Genomic DNA, 23,103 nt, shown 5'->3' on the forward strand with positions numbered 1-23,103 from the left:
CCAGACAGAATACAGCCCACCTGCACATTACATTCCATGGATAAACCTACCAGTGGGCTTCCCTAGTGTCGCAGTGGTTAAGAATCTGCCTGCCAATGCAGGGGACGCAGGTTCAAGCCCTGGTCTGGGAAGATCCCACATGCTGCGGAGCAAATAAGCCCGTGCGCCGTAACTACTGAGCCTGCATTCTACAGCCCGTGAGCCACAACTACTGAAGCCCGTGAGCCTAGAGCCCGTGCTCCGCAACAAGAGAAGCCACAGCACCGCAACTAAGTTCGCCACAACTAGAGAAAGCCCGCGTGCAGCAACGAAGACCCAACGCAGCCAAAAATAAAATAAATAAAATAAATGTACTAAAAAAAAAAAACCTACCAGGACTTGCTGATTTATTACATTTGGGGGGGAGGGGAGGGGGGAGGGGGAGGGGAGGGGAGGATGTCTCATGGGTTCTAACTTAGGCAACCAGGTGCCACCACCATCCCCATCACCAGAGAAAGAGAATCAGAAGGAAAAGTCTTTAGGGTGAGGGAATACTGAACCCAGCTTGAGACATTTTTAATTAGACGTGCCTGTGATACACTGAGATGCAACACTGGATCTGATACTCGGGGTGAAGTCCAGGCTAACAATACAAATTTAAGAATCATGAGTTTGTAGCTGGCTCTTCCTTTTTTCTTGTGACAGAACCACGAGATAATTGACTGAGAACTATTTATGGACCTCTGAGGAGTGCCAGAGTCTGAAAGCTGGGACGAGAAACAGTGATCAGAGACAGAGGAGAAACAAGTGAGAGAGATGAGAACCAGAAGAGTGACTAGGAGTAGACGGTTTCAAGGGGAAAAAAGAGAACGTTCCACAGTATCCAAGATGCAACAGAGAAGCTGGTAAGGTTAGGACTGGGAAATATCCACCCACAAGACTTGGCAAAATGTTGGTCACTGGTGATGTGAGCAAAAATGGTTTCAACACAGGGAGGAGGGATAAACAGGGTGGAGGAGTAACTAGGAGGTGAGGAAGAGGAAGTAGGTGGGATTTTGGAGAACTGGGTATGAGAAGAAAAGGAGACACACTAGACAGTAGCCAGAGGGAAGTGATGATAAGGGCCTGGACTCAGGATTCTGAGCTCTCCAGAGCAGAGGTTAGGGAACAAATTTCTATTAACAGTTATCAGTCTATGGACTCCCAGCTGATAAAGCCTCTCAATGTAACAGCTTATTTTCTCAATTTATTTAAGACTCTGAGCTTGTCAAAAGCTCATTAGGAATCGAAATGAGATCTCTCCAAAGTCCCTTCTTCCCCTCATGGTTGTCTCTGGGGACAACAGAATGAACACAACCCCTCACTCTGCAAGGCATAACTAACAAGCTGTGTATCTGGCTAAATACACAAATAATTCCGCTAAATATGTCAGTGTTGACATGGACACAATCACCAACTTCTTTATCCCTGGTAGAAACTGAACAATGATACCTACATCCGAGCACAGTACTTACTGATAACTCTACTTTTGTTAGGACCTGTCACACCTCTTCCTCCAAATTTCTCTCCCTTCCCTAATTCAGAGAAAACATACCATGTCCCCACCCACTCCCTTCTGGGGAACAGAGTTTCTCTGAAAGCTTGACTAAAGCAGAGAAGCTGGATGGAGTAGAAAGTTGTTAATTTGATTTTTTTTTCAAGTCCATCATTCCTTCTTCCATCTTTCTGTAACAGCATCCTAACATTCCCTTGGGGAAACCAATTCTACATTCCTTCCATGGGGCTCCGATGGACTTGACATCATCTTCTGCATCTGGGAGAAGGCACGTGACTACTCATGCCTCCAGCATAATCAGTAACGGGCTCAGAGTGGGCCTAACCCAAGCTGAACCAATGACAAGGATCAGCCTAATCCAAACTGAGCCAATGATTGGCTCAGGGGTGCATGTAACCCAAGCTGAGCCAATGAGTGTCCAGGCCCCGGCCTTTCGCGGAGCTATCAAGAAAGAAACTCTCTGGAGTTGTTAACTAACCTTACTGTAGTAATTATTTCACAAAATATACGTCTCAAACCATCACGTGCTACACCTTAAACTTACACAACAATGTCAATTATATCTCCATAAAGCCCGGGGGGGGGAGGGAGGAGGAGAAACTCTTTCCATTAGGGTTCGCGGTGGTCATGCTATCACAAGGGAGGAGCTTGCCTGAGAATGAAGCCAAAACAAAGGAAAGCAGGGCCAAGAAGTGGAGAGACTGGGTCCTGACAATATCATTCGGACACCTGGGTCCAGTCATTCCTGATTTAAGGTTAGGAGAGATAATCAACTCCCTTTCTTGGTTGGACCAGTTAGGTCTGGATTTCTGCTACAAGAGAGGACTAATTAACGTTTGGAGTGAAAGATCTTGTTTGCTGAAAGTACAAAGGAGAGAGCACCTAGAGTGTAAATAACAGTAATTACCATGGTGACGGGTAAGGGTAAACCTAATTCTGGTAATCCCTGCTCAAGCCGCAAGCTCTAATGAGCCCAGAGCTCATCTAGTATGGGGTCACCAAACCAATGTCTATAGCGTTAAGAGCCCAGAGCCCATGCAACTGTAACTGAGTGCTGTGTGGCCATTAATGATCATATTGAGGACAGTCTCAAATGCACGGCATGGGAGGAATTCTGTGTACAGGAGGGTGAGGAAATGAGGAACTAGGAACAATGAATGTACACTGACTTTTCCTGATGTTTGGAAACAGATCACGTCCAAGTTCAACCTGATGAGTCCCTGACTACTTCTCTAAACATTTCCTACAGCCCTACCCCTCACTCACTTACACTGCAGCCACACTGCCTTCTTTCTGTTCCTTGAACACACCAAGCTTGCTCCCACTCAGGGTCTTTGAACTGGCTGTTTTCTCTGGCTGGAATGCTCTTCCCTCAGATCTCTGCTAGCAGATTTCCTTCTTGCTGTTCAGATCACAGCTGAACTGTCTTCCCCAGAGAGACCTTATGTGAACATCCCACCAAATACCTCCTCCAGCCCTTCACTGTCATATTAAGCCCCTGCTTTGTTTTATTTCATCACTTTATGAGTTTTGTTTTTGTTTTATCGTCCCCCACTGGAATGTCAGTTTTGAGCACAGGGGCCTTCACCATCTTGCTTTTTTATTCCCAATTCCTTGAACAGTGCCTGGCATAGAATAGGCTTTCAATCAATGCTTGTGGAAGGAAGGAACACAGGGAAAGATAGAGACTGGCCACTCGCTGGAAGGGGATGTGAGGTTAAGGAAAAGAAGCAAGAGACACTCTGCAGGCTAGTTTATAGCTTACTTCTGTAAATCCCTAAGATACTTAACAGGATGGGGAAAACCTTTCTCCCTCAGCACCTGAGTGGCATCTCATTAATGGGAAGGGGCTGGAGGACAGGGTGCCATGTTGGAAACTACCCCTTCCCCAGGTGTACATGATAAGGAGTATCTGATACAGTTACTGGAGTTTAATAACCTTCAGCCTGCAATCTTACGACAGATGAGTTTTAGAAAAGGGCTCTTTATCACAGCCAGTGAAGCTTATAACTTAAGCTTCAGTAAAGAAATGAAATTGAGATGTTTTAGGAGGCGCTTCCACTGTGGCTCTAATTACAGACCCTGCATTTTAAAAACACCCCTAGGGAAGAGAAAAACTATGCTAGAGGCTAAGAGGAAAGAAGTAACAGCTGAACTTCACTTTCTTATGAAACAGCATACTTAAAAACCTGACTTTTTTTTTTTTGGCCATTTGAAAATGTCTCAGAAAGTTCTAATGTGCATTACTCCCTGCCACAGAAAGCAGGTAAGACAACTGGCGAAGGTTCCCCTTTCCCAGCATTATTTACTGAATTTTATCATCACCTTCTATTTGTGGTGTGTTAATACATTATTTCCAAACAACTTGACGCTCTTTAAGCTGTTTAACTGTAAGGGGTAGGTAGGCAAGGCAATCACTTGGTTTCTTAGGAAGCTGGAGCAGAAACATTGTATGACTTGGCCATCTGCATAGGTGCAACAGAGTGGCAAACCAGACCCAAGTGCAAGGGAGTCTTTGAATTCAAATTCCAGATCTCCCTGGGGTTGCCAATAGACTGGAGGTCAGTTTCACTCTTTGGTCCACACGCAGTCTTTTGAAAGGCACTGTGTCAGGCAGGTGTTAATGCTTGGTCACAGCATACACAACTTTGTACCCACTATCTTAAAAGTGGATACTGCATGCATTTATTGCATCCGAGCCACAGGGATATGTCTTCCTAACTTGCGTTCTCAATACACCATCATGCCATCATATCCCAGTAACTCTGTGGACAAACCTGATGGGTACCTCAAATGTATGCGCTACAGCATGCAAGAACTGGGATCAAGTGGTCCAGTAAGTACTTATTTTCTATTTTGGATAACTTAGATCTATTACTCTTACAAAAGTGTTTCAAAAAGTTTTGGGGGCGCGGGTATTTTCCATGATCAAACTTAACAGGAAAGTCTGAAAACACACTTGAGACACACACCTTTGATTTCAAAACTCTAGAAAAAACAAAGCCTTTCTCAGCTCTCCTCTGAGTGAAGAAAGCCAGCACAGCTGGTCAGGAGGAACACACACATATAAACCATCAGGAATTAACGGCCCTTCTCCACCCCAACCCCAATCCCTCCCAATCAAAACACAGGGAGGAGCGGAAGGGAAAGGGAGAAAAAGAAAGAAGCTGCCAGAGACTGGCACATGCTCCCACGGCTTCTACGTTATGACGCAGGCTTTGCATTTTGCAGAAGTGACATTACTGGGGCAAAATCAGTCAAGAGTCAGCAGGTCTGACTTCTGTCTCAATGCTTTCAAAAGTCCGTAATGATCTACCTACCAAAATACCTCAGGAGGCATGCAAGGACATATGCTCAAGGGTGTACACCATCATTGACTGAGGGGAAAACTGGAGGAACTTAACTGTTGACAGAGGACTGATCAGAAAATGGTGCAGTTAAGAAGTAAATGTACTGCTATGGAAGAAAGTTTATGATATGTTAAGGAAGTGCCATTTTTGTTTGCAAATTATCTCCCTCTGCGTATACAAAAAAGAGTCTGTAAGGATATACCAGTATGGGGGTAAGGCAGACACTGAGATTCAAACCTGTACCTGACACTTCTCTAAGATATATATTGTTTTTCACAGTAAGCACATATTGCTTTTGAAATTTTAAGAAGCTTAAACTTGGACGAAAAGAAAACAAATTATCCTGTCCAAGGATTATTTTCTTGAACCAAGAGGCCAAGGAAGGAGCTTTTCCTACTGTGGCATTCCCCTCCTCCGTTCCTTTTCAAACATTTCCCAACACCTACTAAGTGCTGGGCACTGCTGAGCGAGGCAGACACAAAGCACCTACGTCAGGACTAGGTGCAAACACAGTACAAGTTGCAGGCACAAACTTTCCATACGCAGGCACGCTCGCGTTAGGGAATTATCTTGTGAGGAAGGGGAGTGTAATCTCTCTGGGCTCCACGTTCTAAAGCAAAAGAACACACTCTGGAAACAAAAATAACATCCTAACAGAATAAGCCAAGTTAAGAAACTATTAACCAAATGGGATGAAATATACCAATCAGAGGCCTCTGACACTTTAGAAGCACAGATCTACATTTTTAAGTTTCAAAAATGGTTAAATACCAACGCTGGGGTCAGATAACAAGTGGCTCTGGGAGCCGCTAGGATCCAATTACTCTTCAAAGTACCTTACCCATGTCCTAAAATGCCATCCTATCCTAGAATACATGAACAAAACTCGCATAGAAAATGAGAAATTTCTGTCCGGCGCATGCTGCAAAGGTCGTTTGTTTAGAAAGGAAGTTAAAAGGGGCCTAAAGGTAGAGAGGGGCACAACCTGATAAAACCCTGGACAAAGAAATCCGGGAAGGTCGAGCCCTCAGGAGACAGTGAACTTGAGATGACTGGAGAAGATAATGCAGCTTCCCCAAAAAGCAGTATCAAGGTGATGGCGGGGTTTCCTATGACCTCAGAGAGGCAGGTGAGCCCAGTCACCGCATTCAAGCTGTAAAATAAGCGTTTTCATCCTTTATCCAATCCTTCCCCAAAGTGCTGTCAGGGGAAATCTGAACCGTCCTGCAACAGAGATCTGAGGAAAGCGGAGGGAGGAAGACCGTTCCAAACACGTTCCCAAAGGGAGGGAAGTGCCGAGGAGGAGGGAGGTTTTTGGAAAGAGGCCTGCACCGAGGTTGGAGGCGGGTGGGGACGTGGGCGGGAGGGGGGCTACGAGGAATGAGGGGCGGTGGGGGCAGCAGAAAGCGATGGCGAGGACTGAGGGGCAGAAAACTGAGCGAAGGGAGACCAGGGGAGTCGGGGTGGGAAGGAACAGGAGGGCAGAGCCGCCAGGCTGCGGGGACCCGGGACGAGGAGAGCAGAAGGACCGAGGAAGTCTAGGACGGAGGGGGAGGGCAGCGGGGTCGGAGCGAGGCGAGCGCAGAAAGAGAAAGAAAGCTGGCAAGGGTGAGGAACCAGGCGCGAGGGACACGAGGGTGTGAAGGCACAAAGTTAAGAAGGGAGGCTCCAGGGAAACGCGGGTCGAGCCCAGCACCCGGGAAGCGACGCGCAAGTGAGGGGCGCGCCAGGGCCCCTACACGGCGGCGGCCCAGGGTCCCGAGAGCGTGGCGGGCGCCGGGGAGGGCAGAAGAGTTTCCCGGCGGCCGAGGCGGTGGCGGTGGCGCTGGCAGTCCCCAGGAAGCCCCGACCCCGGGGCCCCAGCTCCGCACTTACCCGGCTCCGGCTGTGAGGAACCGCGGCGGCGGCGGCTGAGGCAGCGGCTGGGGGCGGTGCGCCCCGGGCCTCCAGCCCCCGCCCCCGCGCCCGCGCCCGCGGCCGGCGCCGCCCATTGGCTGCCGCGCCACGGGACCGCGTGTGCCTCGGCCAATCAGCGCCGAGCAGCGCCTTTTGGAAACTTTTTTCCCAGGGTCCGGGCGCGGCGCGGCCACGCGGCGGCCTTAGGCGGGCTGGCGGGAGGGGCCCTGGCAGGCTCCCGCTGCTGGGCAGGGTTCTGGCCTGTCTTGGAGGCTGCAGGGTGCTCCCTGGACACCGGGGGAACGGGCTGGGATTTGTGGGCCACGCACTTCAAGAAAATATGACTCCCTCCCCTTGACACCGGTTGCATTTTCCTGTTCTTGGCTTTTCCCCAAAGCAGATAGAAGGACGAAGATCTAGGTCCAATTAGGATGAGCAATGCCCCAGATCCTCCCCACAACTTTAAAACCAATGTAAAATTTTCTTTTTTTTTTTAAAGACCCATTGATGTGGACCATTTTTAACATCTTTATTGAATTTGTTATAATATTGCTTCTACGTTATGTTCGGTTTTTTGGCTGGGAGGCATGTGGGAATCTTAGCTCCCCCACCAGGGATGGAACCCCAACGCGGAACCCACACGCCCCCTGCATTGGAAGGCAAAGTCTTAACCACTGGACTGCCAGGGAAGTCCCACAACCAATATAACATTTTTGACATCATTATCTTCTTCTTCAAAGACAGCAAAACTCCTTTACAGGAGTTTGTTTTCGAGCCTGGCTTTGAATCCTTGCTCTGTCCCTTAGTAGCTGTGTGATCTTGGGCAAGTTATTCTAACTCTCTGTGACTTACTTTCCTCATCTATAAAATGGGGTTATGCAGAGACGAAATGAGTCAACTTGGCATTTGTAAAACGTTTAGGACAGTGCCTAAGCACATAGTTAATTACAATCTATGTAGTGATCATGATTTTTCAGTTGGTTATCTAGGTCAGGCATAATGCTAACTTTTTGATGTTCACCAACGAATATTTATTGAGCACTCATATCAAAATAAATGTCAGACAAAGGGCTTATAGTACTAAGAAAGGACACTAAATCAGCAAACAGAAACAGTGAAATAATGTCAGATGCTAATAAGTGCTATGAATAAAGCAAGGTCATGTGATAGAAAGGGGCTGGGAAGGGGTCCCTGCAGATGGAATGTCAGGGAAAACCACTCTACCAGGTGACAATGGAGCTGAGACCCAGATGATAAGAACCACAGGAAAGCACTTTTATGGTCCTCATTTTAAAGCTGAGGAAAGGGTGCAGGAATTTAAATGCATTGCCCAAGGTTTCACAATTAATAAACAAATCAGACTTCAAAGCTGGGTCTGTTTGACTCCTACACTGGTGTTCTTCAGCACAATGCTACAGGCAGAGATCTTAGCTGCTTTGAGGCCTCCAACCACAGTCATAGAATCCCTCCTGCATCCCTGCCATGGTTAAGAATGACCTTTAATTTTACTTCGACTCCTTGCTACTTCCTGAAAGAAGCTCAGAGATGCAAAAGGGAACTACCACTTACATCAACGGGGTTAAGGAAAGTATCAAAGTGTCTTTTAGGAAACTTCCATCCTGGCCCCAAATGCTAATAAATCATTTGCACCCCCTTGACACTTTCCAGAGCCTCACCATTCTGTGAGGTTTCTGGGCAAAGAATAATCACCCCAGTTAAAAGACAAACTGAACCACAAGTTGATGAGCTATCAGTACTGACTACATGACATTAAGTCATTTAAACCAGTTGATTTTCAACTTCCTTCATTTTTCCATTAAAAATAAAAGGGAGAAGATATTGAAATGATTATCATTAAACTCCTCTTCAGGAATAGGTGTTTCGGTAAATGGGTTTGTTATTGGATAAAACCTTAAAAAAAACGAAAGGGAAATTTTGGTATACTTTAAAACTTTTTTCTCTCTATTCAATTTGTTTTCCTTGTAGCTTTCAGATATTAATGAGCAGAAAGCTGGGTTTCTCTTGCTTAAATCCTTCCATCATAATTTATTATTTCAAAACACTAAACTTTTCATTAGCCTTCCATTTAGTATGATTGATAACGTTTTTATTTACTGCATTTACTTATTGACACCAGGCACAGCTCTGGACTTGAAAGAATGCCAAGCAATGTCAAACAAAATGTGTCTGATCTTTATTTTATGGCTACAACCTTTTTTAAAAAGCAATTTTAAAATCCACAATTATTTTGTTTCCTTTTTATTTATTTATTTTTTTTTTGTGGTACGTGGGCCTCTCACTGTTGTGGCCTCTTCCGTTGCGGAGCACAGGCTCCGGACACACAGGCTCAGCAGCCATGGCTCACGGGCCCAGCCGCTCCACGGCATGTGGGATCCTCCCGGATCGGGGCACGAACCCGTGTCCCCTGCATCGGCAGGCGTACTCTCAACCACTGCGCCACCAGGGAAGCCCTCCTTTTTATATTTTTAGTTAGTACTGTCTGTGTTCAGAGATACTCAACTAGAATGAAAAGGAGAGAAAAAAAATCTCTAAAGAGAAGCATATTTTTTGGTACTGTGAAAAAAACAAAACGCTAGAAACAGGGTTGTTTTTCATCTGTTCTAATTCCCACTTGTAGAATACTACCCACACACAGACACAATGAAGATTTACTCAGCAGTAATAAATACCTAACCAGGCAGATGATGTGTGGACTTGTCATCTGCCTTCTGGAAATGGAATACAAGCACAAAGGGTTCTTCAGCTACGTGTTTGATCTTGCCCTCCATAATACCTGTCTACAAGGACGTCTACAGGGATGTATTAGCTTCCCCTGAAATCTCCCCCACTGAATGTGGATTGCCTAATGAAGTTGCCTCACAGTACAGACTTCAGGGGGAAAAAAGTTCTCTTTTGGCAATTTTTACTTGCTGATCCTTATGCAAAGTTAACCTGTTTCTTAGCAAACTTCAGAAATAATCTTTTACGTAGCATTCGGCTATTGCATCGTAAACTATGTCTAGATTTAAAATATACATGCTTTGTTTTTCTCCCAATTTGCAACAGGAAATAGTGAGCAGCTGGTAGTTTCAGAAATGTCCGTTGTGCCTACTTAAAAACAATTTTTTAAAAATTTCAAATATAAGTAAAGAATCTGAAGCAAAAAAACCCAAAACAAAAACTCCCCCCCAAAAAAAACCCCAAACATGGCAAATCTAGCCACCAAACACACAAGCAGTCATTGGCTTCACATGGCTTTTGCAACTATAAAGTCTCCTTTTTGCTCGCCTAAGCGGGCACCGTTAAAGTTGTATTCATTTGCAACGAGCTTTGGACGAGGACTTTTAAAAATCACGTTTTCTTACTGTAGTCACGAGGACCTCTTAATTGTTGGTGACAAAATCCAGCCTAGTCTTGGCACAGGCTTTCTTTTTGCCAGCTGGATCACAACTTCTCGAAGCGCCCTGCCGGCCCGAAAGACCTCGCGGGCAGCCCAGTTGGCAGTTATTTTTTTCTCCACTCGCCGCTAGGTTGCACTAGATGCAGGATGCTGTAGCAAATATGCGTCATTTAATTTAAAAAAAAAAAAAAAAAAGTAGGGTCATCACGTGACAAGAGTAAGAGAGGAAAAAAAAGCCAAAACGATCAGGTTTTTCATCAAAACCCCTTTTAAATCGCCTTCCCTCAAAAGCCCGAAAGAACTGAACGGTGACAAATCCCGGCTGGCAGATTTTTTCCCCGGGTTCCACCTCACAAGCACCCTAATTCTCCGCTTCCAGGTTCCTTCCCACGCCACAACGATAAGCCAGCGGCAAGGCTTTCTTAAACTGGGGGTTTTCGCCAAAAAAGCCGGGGTCGCCCCCCGGGAAGGTCCCTATTTAGGGGTTTATCGGGAGGGGACTGAGCCTGACGAGGCTGCAGGGCCGCGAGGCCCCGCCCCCCCCGGGGTTCCCAGCGCGCCCCGCGCGGGGAGGACGCGGCGGCGGGGGAGGGGCTGAGGAAGGGGCGGAGGCAGGGAGGAGAGAAGGGCGTCGGTTTTGCGACAGGGGCGGTGCGGTGCGGAAGCGGAAGTGGAGGGTGCGCTTGGCGGCGGCGGCGGGAGCTGCGGAGTCGGGAATCAAAACAAAGGGCCTGGGGGGGGTGGGGGGAAGGCGGTGGGGCCGGAATGTGAACGGAGGTGGAGCCGGCGGCCGAGGTGAGTTTGCTGGCAGCGCTGGGAACTAGTCCCCGACGCGTCCAGTGCTCTGGGGCCACCAGGCTGGAGAGGGGGAGAGCGTCCCCTCCTTTTGCCTGTTGCCGGCGGGGGTGGGGGAGGTTGGCTGGTAGGAGGGGATGGAAAGGGACCCACCGGGCAAGCCCCCGCTAAAGGTTCGAGTTGTCTCCCTTTCGAGTCAGTTCACGACTGTCATTGCAGCGCCTCTGCTGCCCTTTGGGGGTGTTTGGCTCCCTGCCCACACTTGTCTCCTTTCTCCCTTTCGGGCCCTCCAGGTGTGGAGAGCAGCCCTTCTTGTTGGAAGTTTAAGAGAGGAAGAGAACGAACGGCTGGTGTTTTTGCAACCCTCCCGCCCCCAGCGTTTTGCACCCTCCTCGGTCTATCAGCACTCCCTAGGGTGTAGCCTCTGGCTTGACTGAGCGTTGAGTTGTCTTAGGACTTGAACCACTCCCAATAATTGTATTGCGACACTGTGATACACCTTTTAGAGTTTCCCTGGCACCTTTCTGTTATTACCTAGAGCTTTCCAGTTACATCTTTTGCACTTTCTAACATCTCAGAGCATAAACATTCTGTTTTGCATACAGGGAAACTGAAACCTAAATGGGCTTCTGAGGCATTTATTGAACTTTGCATTCATTCAGCAGTTGTTGGTGGGTGCCAGATACTGTGCTAGGTGCAGGAGATACAATAATGAATAAGAAAACATGATCCATATGTACTACCATGGAGTTTATATTTAAGTTGGGGAGACAGATAATAAAAAAGAAAACAACTAAGATAATTTTAGGAAGAAGAGCTATGAAAAACAACAGAAATACCCAGGAATGGGATGTGGTGATGTGGGGTGTTGAGGACTAGATTGGGTGTTGAGAGAAGGCCACTGCTAAATTTTCTACTTTGTCTCATTTAATACAAACAACAACCTATGAAGGTGCTACTGTTATCATCAGGCCCATTTTACAGATGGGATCTGAGGTTCAGAGAGGTTGCGCGTTGTCCAAAGCTGCACAGATAGGAAGCGGCAGAATTGGGGATTGATAGGAGGACAGTCTGATGTCACAGTCTGGGCTCTCAACCACTATCTGAATTGCTCAAAGACTGAGAGATAATGGCGGAAGTGAGACTTCCACTCAAATCAAACAGAACTTGCTTTGACTACCTGAATTACTTCATGTCATTCCCAGGAATATTTAAGAAAATTTCCGGGTGCAGGCCACTAACCAGCTAATACGTTTGTACTTTCTATTGCTCGTGTTGAGCGATACCAAAGGTACCTTGGTGTGGTAGAAAGAGATGGACAAGCCTGGTTCTTTTCCCTTTCTATTGTGTGATCTTGGGCAAGTTACATAATTTCATTTAACTTCTGTTTCTCCTCTGAAAAAATGTGGCTAATTTCTCCCTTGTCTTTCTCACAGATTTACTGTGGGAAAAAAGATGACATAAATGGATCGCATTGTCTGGTTGCTTCCTTCATTGTATCCCTTGTGCCAAGCACAGGCTTACTACATAGTAGATACTAAGTAAATATTTGCTGAATGAGGAAATAAATAATGTTAAACAAAAAAGCTTTGTAGACTATTTTACTTGACACCTTAGCTCACTTTCAGGATTGGCCTTGAAGGGGCTTGAGAGAGCATGTTGAAGTTGTGTCTGTCGTGAACATCACAAATTCTTAGGCTCTAGAGAGAAGATAGGGTATATGAGGTCTGTATTTAATAGGAAGAACAAGTACCATAATTTACTATCATTGTGGCAGTTAACTCCATCTCTGTCTCCAGATTAGCTCCAGTTTTTGTAGGTAAATAGCTGCTTTATTCATTCCCTCATTCAACAAATATTTCCTTAGTATATACTATGTAGGAGCCCCGTGCTTGGCACAAGCCATACAGCGGTGAAAACAAACAGATGGTGGCGTCTTTTATCTGATTTTTTTCCCCCATAGTAATGCTTTGAGGTGGGCAGGGGAGAAATTAGGCACACTTGACAGAGGAAGAAACTGAAACTTAATAAAGTTTTGTAGCTTCTACATAAGGGCCAAATAGTAAATATTTTTGGCTCTGTAGGTGTATGACCTACAGTCTCTGTTGCAAATAATTAACTCTGCAATTGTAGCGCAAACATAGCCATGGGACTTCAATAAGCTTGGCTGTGTCTCAAATACAACTAGTCATAGACACTGAAATCTGAATTTCATGTAGCTTTGTCACAAAATATTGTTTTGATTTCTCCCAAGAATTAAAAAATGTGAAACACATTCTTAGTTCGCAGGCCATTTAAATACAAGCAGTGGGCCGGTTTTGGCTATAGTTTTAGGCAGTAGTTGCCTACCCCTGCTTTTTGTGATTGGTTTTCCTATATCTTAGACATAGTGCTTATATAGTCATCTCTCCCCTCACTCGACTATGTAGACATTAAAATCTCTTGAAAAGAGCATCTTATCAAGGAGATAGCTAAAAGAAATTCTTCTCTATATGCCCAGAAATTTCTGAAAGATAAATTAATAACTTAAAATGGCCATTGTCGGTAAGAGTAGGAGGTGGTTGGGGCATGGTGGCGAGGGCTTGGAAATGAGGCTCCCTTGTCCTTACCACTGGCAGGCCGCCTCTGTGCCCAATGGCTACTACTGATTGGATCTGCTTTTATCGTATCATTTAAGACTTGTAGAGTGTTGTTGCTCTGGAGTAGATAAGAGCACATCTGGGACTTGAGATTTCTCTGTTAGATTTTTGGTGGTATAGAAGATTCCACTTTCATAATAGGTAAACTAAGAAGTTGGTTCGACTTGTTCTGTAGCCGAATCAAATTCAAAGTCCACAGAGGTCACTTAATTTGGACTTTCAATACTCATATCAAAGACACAGTGGGATAGGTTGCTCTGAAATCAATTTCACGATCTTACATAATTGGGAATGAGGACATGTGGTTGTTCTTTTACTCACATCATATGCTGTCTTCTGTTAACTTTTTGAATCTCCCAAGTAGAGTGTTTAGGGAGAGATAGTCAGGAAGAATTAAGAAATATTATATAGAAAACGTCTGCTGTGGGCTGGAGGAGCTTGGCTCCAGCCAAGTGAAGAGGAGAGATTTCTCTCCACGTTATGCAGGTGTCCAAGATGTGGTGACTTCTCTCAAGCATGGCTGAAAAGAAATAGGGCTCGTCCAGAGTTCATTTTTGTTTGAAGACCTATGAAACGTAAGGAATGGAAGATGATAGACTTTTTAAAAAATCAGGTTGATGTAGTTAGGGTTCAAGCATAAATAGTCAACCAAGTTTACCAATTTTAGTAAGCTGTAATATGCTTTGATAGCCATTCTACTTGTGTTCCTTAAGATCTGACTTGTTGGGAGCCATTGCACCATAATTATTATTTTTTTAACTTGGAAGACATTTACATTTATTTTTACTTTCTCACATCACTAATCCTGGATATGAGTGGCTAAATCTTGTGTCTCCATCAGGAAAACATAGCACCACTGAGTGGCTCTTACATCCTATGAAAAACTGAGTCTTTGGTCACAGCATTAAGAGTTCCTGGATTTGGTCCCATCAGCCCTCTTTGCAATGACCTATACACCATAAATATAGTTGTAGCCTCAGATTTCAGTAATAAAATTTGTACTTATGCAAATAAATAATATTGAAATCTCATTCTTAACAGGGTGGAAGAATGAAAGAAAAGAAAGATGAAAGAATGTTGAACCACTTTGTATGGCTCTATGATGGAAGGAAACCGAACTGAGAACTCCTGCAGTAGAACACTTGGATGGCTTCAACAAGATAATGATGCTAAGCCATGGCTTTGGAAATTCTCTAATTGCTTTTCTCGTCCTGAGCAAACGTTGCCACTTAGTCCCCAAACGGTAACTATGTGCAAGACTTAAGGACATAGCAAATGCTTAATGCAAATAGATGAGAGATCCCTTTGGTCTGGGGCAGTCTCTCTCCCTGGAGTCTGTGCTAAGTTTTCTCTTGCATCCTGCTTATATTACTCCTTGTAGCACATTCTTGTAATTCCTGACTCAGTGAGGGCACAATTTTTAAACTCCTATACTTCCACACTAAGCAACAATAGATGCTTTAAATATGTGATGTTAAAATTTTGGAAAGATTTGTTTCTCATTAAAATCACAGATTCCAAAGACAAAATCCACCTTGTAGAGTAAGACCGGAGGAAAGTACAAACTAGATTTTGTTTTGTGGTAGCCTTCTGAGTTCTGTGTCTTGAAATCAAGGAAAGATTGATAGGATTTGTTGATGGTCTTTTTCTGTTCAAGACTTCTCTTGAATATTTAAATATGTCTAGAACTTTTTCTTTTGTTTTTTCGTAGTGATTTTGACGTTTTCTGATTTTATTTCCTTCATCGTTATCACTTTTTTTTTTTTTTTTTTTTTTTTTTTCTTTTGCGGTATGCGGGCCTCTCACTGTTGTGGCCTCCCCCGTTGCGGAGCACAGGCTCCGGACGCGCAGGCCCAGCGGCCATGGCTCACGGGCCCAGCCGCTCCGCGGCATATGGGATCCTCCCAGACCGGGGCACGAACCCGTATCCCCTGCATCGGCAGGCGGACTCTCAACCACTGCGCCACCAGGGAGGCCCATCACTTTTTTTTTTTTTTTTGCTATTGTACTTGGGATTTAAATGAGACTTTACTATGAATTTACATAAGGGTATTGATAATGACTTTAAAAAAAATCTATTCCCTATCTTCTCCAGCTTTTCATTATATAGTTACCTTTGTTGCATGGCATCAGTAATTGGAGTTATTTCAGAAGTATTTTACCTCAGGGACAGTTTGCACTGAGGGCTGGCAGCTCAAGCAGGGTCCTGGGGTGGCAGATCTAGCCCTAACAGAGTCACGGGGCACGGAATTGCACTGTCACCTTTACAGATCCAGAATCTCGATTTTGTCAGTGGTACCCAGAATTGAGTACATTCAGGAAGACCAACTCACAATAACCCTGCCCATAAGAGCCAGATCTATATAAATCATAATGCCAGTGAGTTAATTTCCAGCCTGAATTGTAATTACCAAGAGGGCAGGACACACTGCTTGTTGGCTGGTGAGACCATTGCTAGTACCTCCGTTTTAGGAAAAGTAACTGAAAATCCAAATTTCTCCCGTATTAGTATACCCTCCAATAGCAGGAGTGAAATCATAGCAGTCAGATGGACCTTTCTGTGCTCTAAGGGATGAGCACGTCTCAATCACTATATCAGGGCATCCCCTTCATCTTAATAGTGCCTGCACTCAGCCAATAAAGGTTGTTGATTGGTTGGATCCCCTTTTAGTGGCCAGGTACTCTGCTGAGCGCTTTATGTTTACTATTTCATTTTATCCTTCTAACAAATGTAGTAGGTACATTCTGTTGTTCCCAGTTGAAGGATGGTAAAATTGAAGCATAAAGAGGTTAGGTTAAGTCACTTACCCAAGGTCATAAAACTATTTAGTATCACATTCAAACCCAGGTCTCTGACACCAATGCAATGCTATAACCTTTATAAGCATACCAGCCTCATGTGTCTATGTTACAGGCATATGACAAACTATTTCTCTTTTATCTTTTTCCCAGATAGTTTTCTAATTACTCTAATTCTTTCCACTGGTTACAAAATAATTGTTGGCATTATGGCTTTAGGTCATGATACCCCAGGGTTTGCTAAATGTCATCAGCAACACGTTTAAGACCTATTCATGGATGGGCCACTTGGGCAGATGGCTGATCTCATCCATAGTGCTTGATACCTTCTCCCCTGGAGGACCTTACTAAAACCACCTAGCTCTGACTGCACAAACTATGAAGTACTTTCCTCAAGGCGCTTTGCTTGTAAGCTGTCTTTAGTGGATACTGTTATGACTATGTTGTTTTTCATACCATCTTTTTTGTCTTCAGAAGACACTGAGAGGCCATGGGAAGTTATCAAAGGGAAGACACTGAGACATGGATGGTTAATCAGGCTTGTTGAATATGTAAACAGACCCCCTCCCCAAGTCTCTTAAAATTCAGGAAGGACACAGTCATAATTTTAGTTGTCTGTTTCAGTGTTCACCTCCTGCTGAAGAATGCTCCTGGTTTTAGCTGCCATTCCGTTTTTGTGGTTGTGATTTATGACGGAGTGATGTAGATAGGTTTGAACACTGTTTCCATTTTTTAATGCAATCAGATGTGAGTAACCCCAAGTCACTAGCCTCATAAAATTAATTTGTGTTCTGGTTTTCTTTTCTCAGAAAGATTACATGGAGAACAAGAAAGTTGCTGTGGAATTAAAGGATGTACCATCTCCCCTTCATGCTGGCTCTAAACTTTTTCCAGCAGTCCCACTTCCAGATATCCATTCTCTTCAGCAACCTAAAATACAGCTTTCAACTGTCCCCAAAGTAAGCTGCTGTGCCCATTGCCCTAATGACCCCTCCACTTCGCCAATGCGTTTTGGTGGTGGCGGTGGCGGAGGGACTGGTAGCTTGATTCCCCCAGGTGCACTGTTAGACTCGCAAAGCACCAGGACAGTCACGTGTCAGGTGGGGTCAGGGTTTGCTTTCCAGTCTGCATCTTCACTCCAGAGTGCCTCAGCTAGGAACAGTTTGGCCAGCGTTGCAAGTGACTTTCCCAGCATGTGTCTAGAAAGTAATCTCTCTCCTTGCAAACACCTGCCCTGTTGTGGAAAGCTCCATTTCCAGTCATGTCATGGTAATGTGCACAAGTTGCATCAGTTTCCAGCTCTCCAGGGCTGCACCTCCTCCGCTGGCTATTTCCCCTGTTCTGATTTCACAAGTGGGGCTCCTGGGCACTTGGAAGAGCACATTTCACAGTCGGAGCTAACGCCTCACTTATGCACCAACTCTTTGCACCTAAATGTGGTACCTCCGGTTTGTTTAAAGGGCTCCCTTTACTGCGAAGACTGCCTCAACAAGGTTTGTATCTTTTTATTTGTTATGTTGGGTGCAGCTAAGGTTTGAGGAATGACTTTTTAAAAATAATGATATATCTTGAAAAAAATCTTTCTTGTGAGTGGGGTCAAAGACTCTTTCGTGATGTGGCTTTCTCCCCATCTGCATAACTCCTTCTGGTCCTGAAAGAAAGCAAAGGGTAAAATGGGAGGGACCATTCAAAAAAGTACAGAGTAATTATTTAGTTTATGCTCTTAGAGTCTCCTGTAATCTATTTCTTACATGTGAACCTAGCTTGGCAAAGCCTCGTGTTCTGTCTTTAAAGGCTAGAGCACAATTGTGATTTCTTATAGCTAACACTCACCTGGTACATGGACCCATTCTTGTAAAACTGCATGTTGTCCCTTTGTAATAATTTGGGGAACTTGAAACTTGGCCTCAGTCGCACCCAGTGTTCAAGTAAAGACGTTACTTCCTTTTATGTAAAAGTGTGTCTGAGGGTCTCCACTGTAGCAGACACATGGCCCAGAATGTAAAGGTCTGATCATGTGAATATCTTTCCTGATCATTTCAAGTCACTTTGGAAGTGAGTTTATGCATTGGTAGCTGATAGTTTTGGGAAAGGTGATTTAAAAATACGTTTTATCAGAGGTTAGCAGGTAGAAAGGAGAAACACTTAGAATGTGTTTTCAGTTGTTATGTGTAACTCTAGGTTCTGAAATAATGTATCTGAAACCTCCTCCTCTTTTTAAAAAAATTTTAAAACAGCCGGCAAGAAATAGTATAATTGATGCTGCTAAAGTCTGGCCAAATATACCACCTCCAAATACTCAAACTGCACCTGTTACTATTCCTCTGTGTAATGGCTGTGGAACCAAAGGAACAGGGAAGGAGACCACGTTGTTATTGGCGACCAGTCTAGGCAAAGCTGCTTCGAAATTTGGTAAATGACAGTATGGTGTAAAATGTGCATATTAGTTTTCAATACCTGATACTAACACTGCATTTAATCACCTTTAAAAAGATTCCTTGTGGTTCTAAAGCTACTGTGTATGAGTCTCCATTTCCATCTCTTGGTAAAAATCTTTTTATCCTTATAGACCAATAGGTCAGTTGCCATTAATGTTGGGCTGATGCTATTTGAGACCAGAAGCTGTGTATAGAAAAACGAGGAGTATATTAGGAGAAAGAAATGCTGGAAGGGACTTGGTGTCAACTTAGGCTCATAATCACACTTGTTCGTTGTATGCTCCCTAGATGTACTTCGTATTTAGAAAGATTTAGCAATGGCTGATGAAAAACAGTATTTGAAAACCTAAGATCATTTCCCCAAAAAGTAATTGATATATTTTATCTCTAAACATTTTTTAAAAACTTGAATCAGATATTAATGCAGTGTTAAAAATCATTTAAAATCAAGGACAAGGGAATTCCTTGGCGGTCCAGTGGTTAGGACTCCGAGCTTCTACTGCAGTGGGAACGGGTTGGATCCCTGGGTAGGGAACTAAGATCCAGCAAGCCCTGCGGCGCAACCAGAAACAAACAAACAAATGTGCTTTAAAAATAAATAAAATAAAATCAAGGAGGATAACAACTTCACCGTTCGTCTCCTCTTCATTGTTCTCCCACACTGAGTCGGTAGACAAGTGTGGGTGGAACATGAAGGTCAGGTCTCAGAGCTGCAGCGTCCATTCACCTATGTGTTAGTGTTCAGAGGAGCATAACTGGTCAGTGTGAGAACGCCTCATGCTTTGTGATGGATTTATCGTGGGCTTAAAGTGACTTGATCTTTAGATTTGTTCTCTCCTGAAAAATAGGAGTAATCATTTAGAGATACTATGGCAACTTGGGGTTGTTTGTCTTATTAGACCAGCCATTGAGGTTGGTATCCTTAAATCTAACATCAGTCAGTAATTTCATTTTCCTGCCCCTAAGAATGAGAGGTAGCTACCTGTTATTTTTATTTGAATGTCTTACCTCTTCTTTACCATGTGTAATTGAAAATGTTAACATTTCTTAAGGGTCACCAGAAGTTGCACTAGCCGGACAGGTGCTAGAAAACTTACCCCCCATTGGAGTTTTTTGGGATATTGAAAATTGCTCAGTCCCCTCTGGCCGCTCAGCTACTGCAGTTGTACAGAGAATTCGTGAGAAGTTTTTTAAAGGCCACAGAGAAGCAGAATTCATTTGTGTGTGTGACATCAGTAAAGAAAACAAAGAAGTTATTCAAGAGCTGAATAATTGCCAGGTAAAAAAAAAAAGAATTTTAATCTATTTTGGTAGAAGAATAAGCATGTGTGGTTTTTTTTTAAGAATTCTAATTGAAAATTTGTTTAATAATATGCATTTGTGCTAAGTTTGTAAATAAAGGAAAATAGCAAAAGATTATTTCTTAATTAGGTACTAGAAATCATTTAATCATGTCTGATCTTTCAACAAGGCTGCTTATATGTGACTAGTGCTTTCCTAGTATAGTGGTTACATATGTATCATTTCCTTTGATTTTCATAACTGCTTTGTGAACAAGGCTCATAGGATTTATTATTTGGAATTTACAAATGGAAGGGCCCAAGAGGTGAAGCAACTTTTTTAAGATCATATGGCCGTAAGTGGATGAGCTTAGATTTAAATCCAGATTGTCTGACCCCAAAGTCTGTTCTCTTCCGCTGGAACCAGAATCAAGTTCTTTTGACTTTCAGACAAGTAATTCCATTGATATGCCATATTCCTGCCTCAAATTATATAGTTCTGTTCCTTGTAAAAACTAATAAATCCTACTTTGTGTTGTATGTAGTTGAGGCACCTCTCAAACCTTTCCTTCCTTTGGAGACTTTAATGTGAGCCTGATAGTTTTAACAGGAATAAACACATTTTAGCTCCCTTAGGGGCAGATGCCTCTCCTCTTCCACTAACTGATGGTGGAAGCCATAGATGACAAATAGAAATGACATCAAATTCAGCCCCAAATCGTACCTTAATTATATATCATACCTCTGCCACCCACAAAATTGTTGGCAAAAGATACTAGAGAGAGCTAATTTACTTCACATTTCACTTTTATTTTCTGAAAGGGGGATGGATGAAGTGAAAAAGCAGAAGATTAGAGATGAAAGTAGGGATAATGGATCCAGTTAATTCATCTGGAGAACTGAAGTTGAAATTATTGAGATTTGACTGTAATTTTTTTCCATTCCTAAGTGGCAGTAATAATAAAAGTTTCCTCAAGAACTGTCTATTAAGAGGCGGGCAGAATGTGTAGTGATTTTCTAACCTCAGCTCTTTCTCATTTGTCCTTATTATAAATTAATGCAGGTAACCGTTGCCCACATCAATGCTACTGCAAAGAACGCTGCTGACGACAAGCTCCGCCAGAGCCTCCGAAGGTTTGCAAATACTCACACTGCTCCTGCCACTGTGGTTCTTGTGTCAAGTAAGTGTAGAAACATCTGCTAATTTCAGCTAAACTCACTGTGTGTGAATTATCATAGAAACCAAAATATGTTAAAGTAAAATATGCCCCCAAAGATGCTGAAATACATAGGACATTTTATGCTTATCTTTGAAAACTGTTTAGAAAAAAAATGGGTCTACGTGGATTTCTGTATTTTTCTCCTTGGAACCTGATTAAGGATTCTTGCGGGGCCAAGTTTATTAAAGAAAATGTAATTTTTTTAACCCGTATTGCTAATTTTTAAAATCTAAGATGAAGGTGGGGCTCCTCAGAATATTAACATTTGCTCCTTTTTACTACTGGAAGTAACGTGTCTTGGGGTTCAGTATAAGTATATGTAAAATTGTCTTTCCATGTTAATTCTTCTGATATGAACTGCGTTCCTGTTCTAGAAAGGGGTGGGGGTGGCAACTTAGAATACAATCCTGCCACTCCTTCCTTCTCAGTAGATGTCATTAGCGTTACCTCTCTCTGTCAGGTGTTTCTAATGTTTGGGGATGGGGGTTGGGCTGTACCTTGTCTTTCAGCTGATGTCAATTTCGCATTGGAACTTAGTGACCTGAGACACAGGCATGGTTTCCACATAATTTTGGTCCATAAAAACCAGGCCTCAGAAGCACTGCTGCATCATGCTAATGAGCTGATCAGATTTGAAGAATTCATTTCCGACCTGCCCCCCAGGTTACCAGTAAAAATGCCAGTAAGTGGGTTTGTGTTCTTTCTGCCATATTCTAGTTGAGATTACAGAGGCTCAGGACAGTCCTTCATAAGGGGTCTCCAAGCCCAGGTGAGGCTCTTCTTTGTAGTAGGCTGGCCAGATTTTGAAACAGGCCTAGAAACTTTCTTCTCTTACAGATATACAGAGAATTGACATGTATGCATTTTGCTTTTATTTTTTTCAAAATGTCATAGGGAACTGACTTTCAGATTTACCTTACTGACAGCCACTTGCCAGTGTCCCCAAAGCTAGCAATGTTTTGTGCCAGGGGGATGGAAGTAATGGAATGAGAGTTATTACTCTTTTTGCTTCCAGGTTTTAAGGGTAAAGAATATGATGATGATTTGCACATACTGGTGTGGTTGGAGTCAAATAAGCAGAGTGATTGTACAGTTGTGGCACTTAATCCTGAAGCTCCAGCAGGCCTCTGAGCCTGTTTTCTATGGTTGTGGTCCCTGGCATGCTTGGGCACAACGAGAATAGTGGTCGCTACACCTGTAGCCTGGGAAGCCACTTGACAGGAGAAAGTGCACATGTTCCCAGCAGGCCGAGCACCTCTCATAGTCTTGTTTGGGATAAGAATGTTTACTGCAACACTGAGCTTGTGTTTAAGCTGCCTGGAGACCGTATGTGCAACCTTTAAACAGTAATAACGGAGAGGAGCTATAGTGTGGATGGTCCAGAAGGCTGGGCAATCCCATTCATGAAATGCAGTTTTAACATATCTTAATAACTTTAGAGTTACAGAAGCACTTTAGGAATGATCTCACCCAACCTCCTCATTTTAGAGAGGAGGAAGTCAGCACTTAGAAAAAGTAAGCAAGCCACTGGAGGTCCCACAGCGCAATGGCAGCAAAACCGAGACTGCCCCCCCGCCCCCCGTCCCCAGATTCAGGCACTTGCATTGCTGGCCCCACTGCATTCCCTGATACCCAACAAGATCAGAGCCTGGCCGGAGAGTAAACACATGCTAAGGATAATCCACAGTTGGGGGTACCAGGGTCTGGCCCAAGGAGTAACATACACAGGCCCTACTTCAGGCTTCGGAGCTG

At 43.8% G+C, this 23,103-nt stretch overlaps 2 protein-coding genes across 8 annotated transcripts in view; one reads left to right on the forward strand and one right to left on the reverse strand.

Annotated features, from left to right (window-relative positions):
• NDE1 (nudE neurodevelopment protein 1) overlaps nucleotides 1-10,170 on the reverse strand; it is a 33,826-nt gene extending 23,656 nt beyond the window's left edge. For 2 of the 3 annotated variants that reach the window (XM_082644060.1, XM_082644058.1), the window contains exon 1: nucleotides 6,760-6,833. The gene's annotated coding sequence lies outside the window, so the exon portion shown is untranslated. Of the gene's footprint in view, nucleotides 1-6,759; nucleotides 6,834-10,145 lie in introns of those variants that run through there. The other variant, XM_082644059.1, reaches the window with a different exon arrangement.
• Nucleotides 10,171-10,901: 731 nt separating this feature from the next.
• The window catches only part of MARF1 (meiosis regulator and mRNA stability factor 1), a 41,176-nt gene continuing 28,974 nt past the window's right edge, over nucleotides 10,902-23,103 (forward strand). For 4 of the 5 annotated variants that reach the window (XM_082644212.1, XM_082644215.1, XM_082644213.1 and 1 more), the window contains exons 1-7: nucleotides 10,902-10,975; nucleotides 14,656-14,857; nucleotides 17,223-17,906; nucleotides 18,651-18,825; nucleotides 19,904-20,130; nucleotides 21,195-21,312; nucleotides 21,861-22,033. In XM_082644212.1, coding sequence (XP_082500338.1) covers nucleotides 14,714-14,857; nucleotides 17,223-17,906; nucleotides 18,651-18,825; nucleotides 19,904-20,130; nucleotides 21,195-21,312; nucleotides 21,861-22,033 — 1,521 coding nt within the window. In that variant the 5' untranslated portion in view covers nucleotides 10,902-10,975; nucleotides 14,656-14,713. The remainder of the gene's footprint in view (nucleotides 10,976-14,655; nucleotides 14,858-17,222; nucleotides 17,907-18,650; nucleotides 18,826-19,903; nucleotides 20,131-21,194; nucleotides 21,313-21,860; nucleotides 22,034-23,103) is intronic. The other variant, XM_082644216.1, reaches the window with a different exon arrangement.

Source organism: Mesoplodon mirus, assembly GCF_964341445.2.
Source record: "Mesoplodon mirus genome assembly, chromosome: 15".
Classification (NCBI taxonomy): domain Eukaryota; kingdom Metazoa; phylum Chordata; class Mammalia; order Artiodactyla; family Ziphiidae; genus Mesoplodon; species Mesoplodon mirus.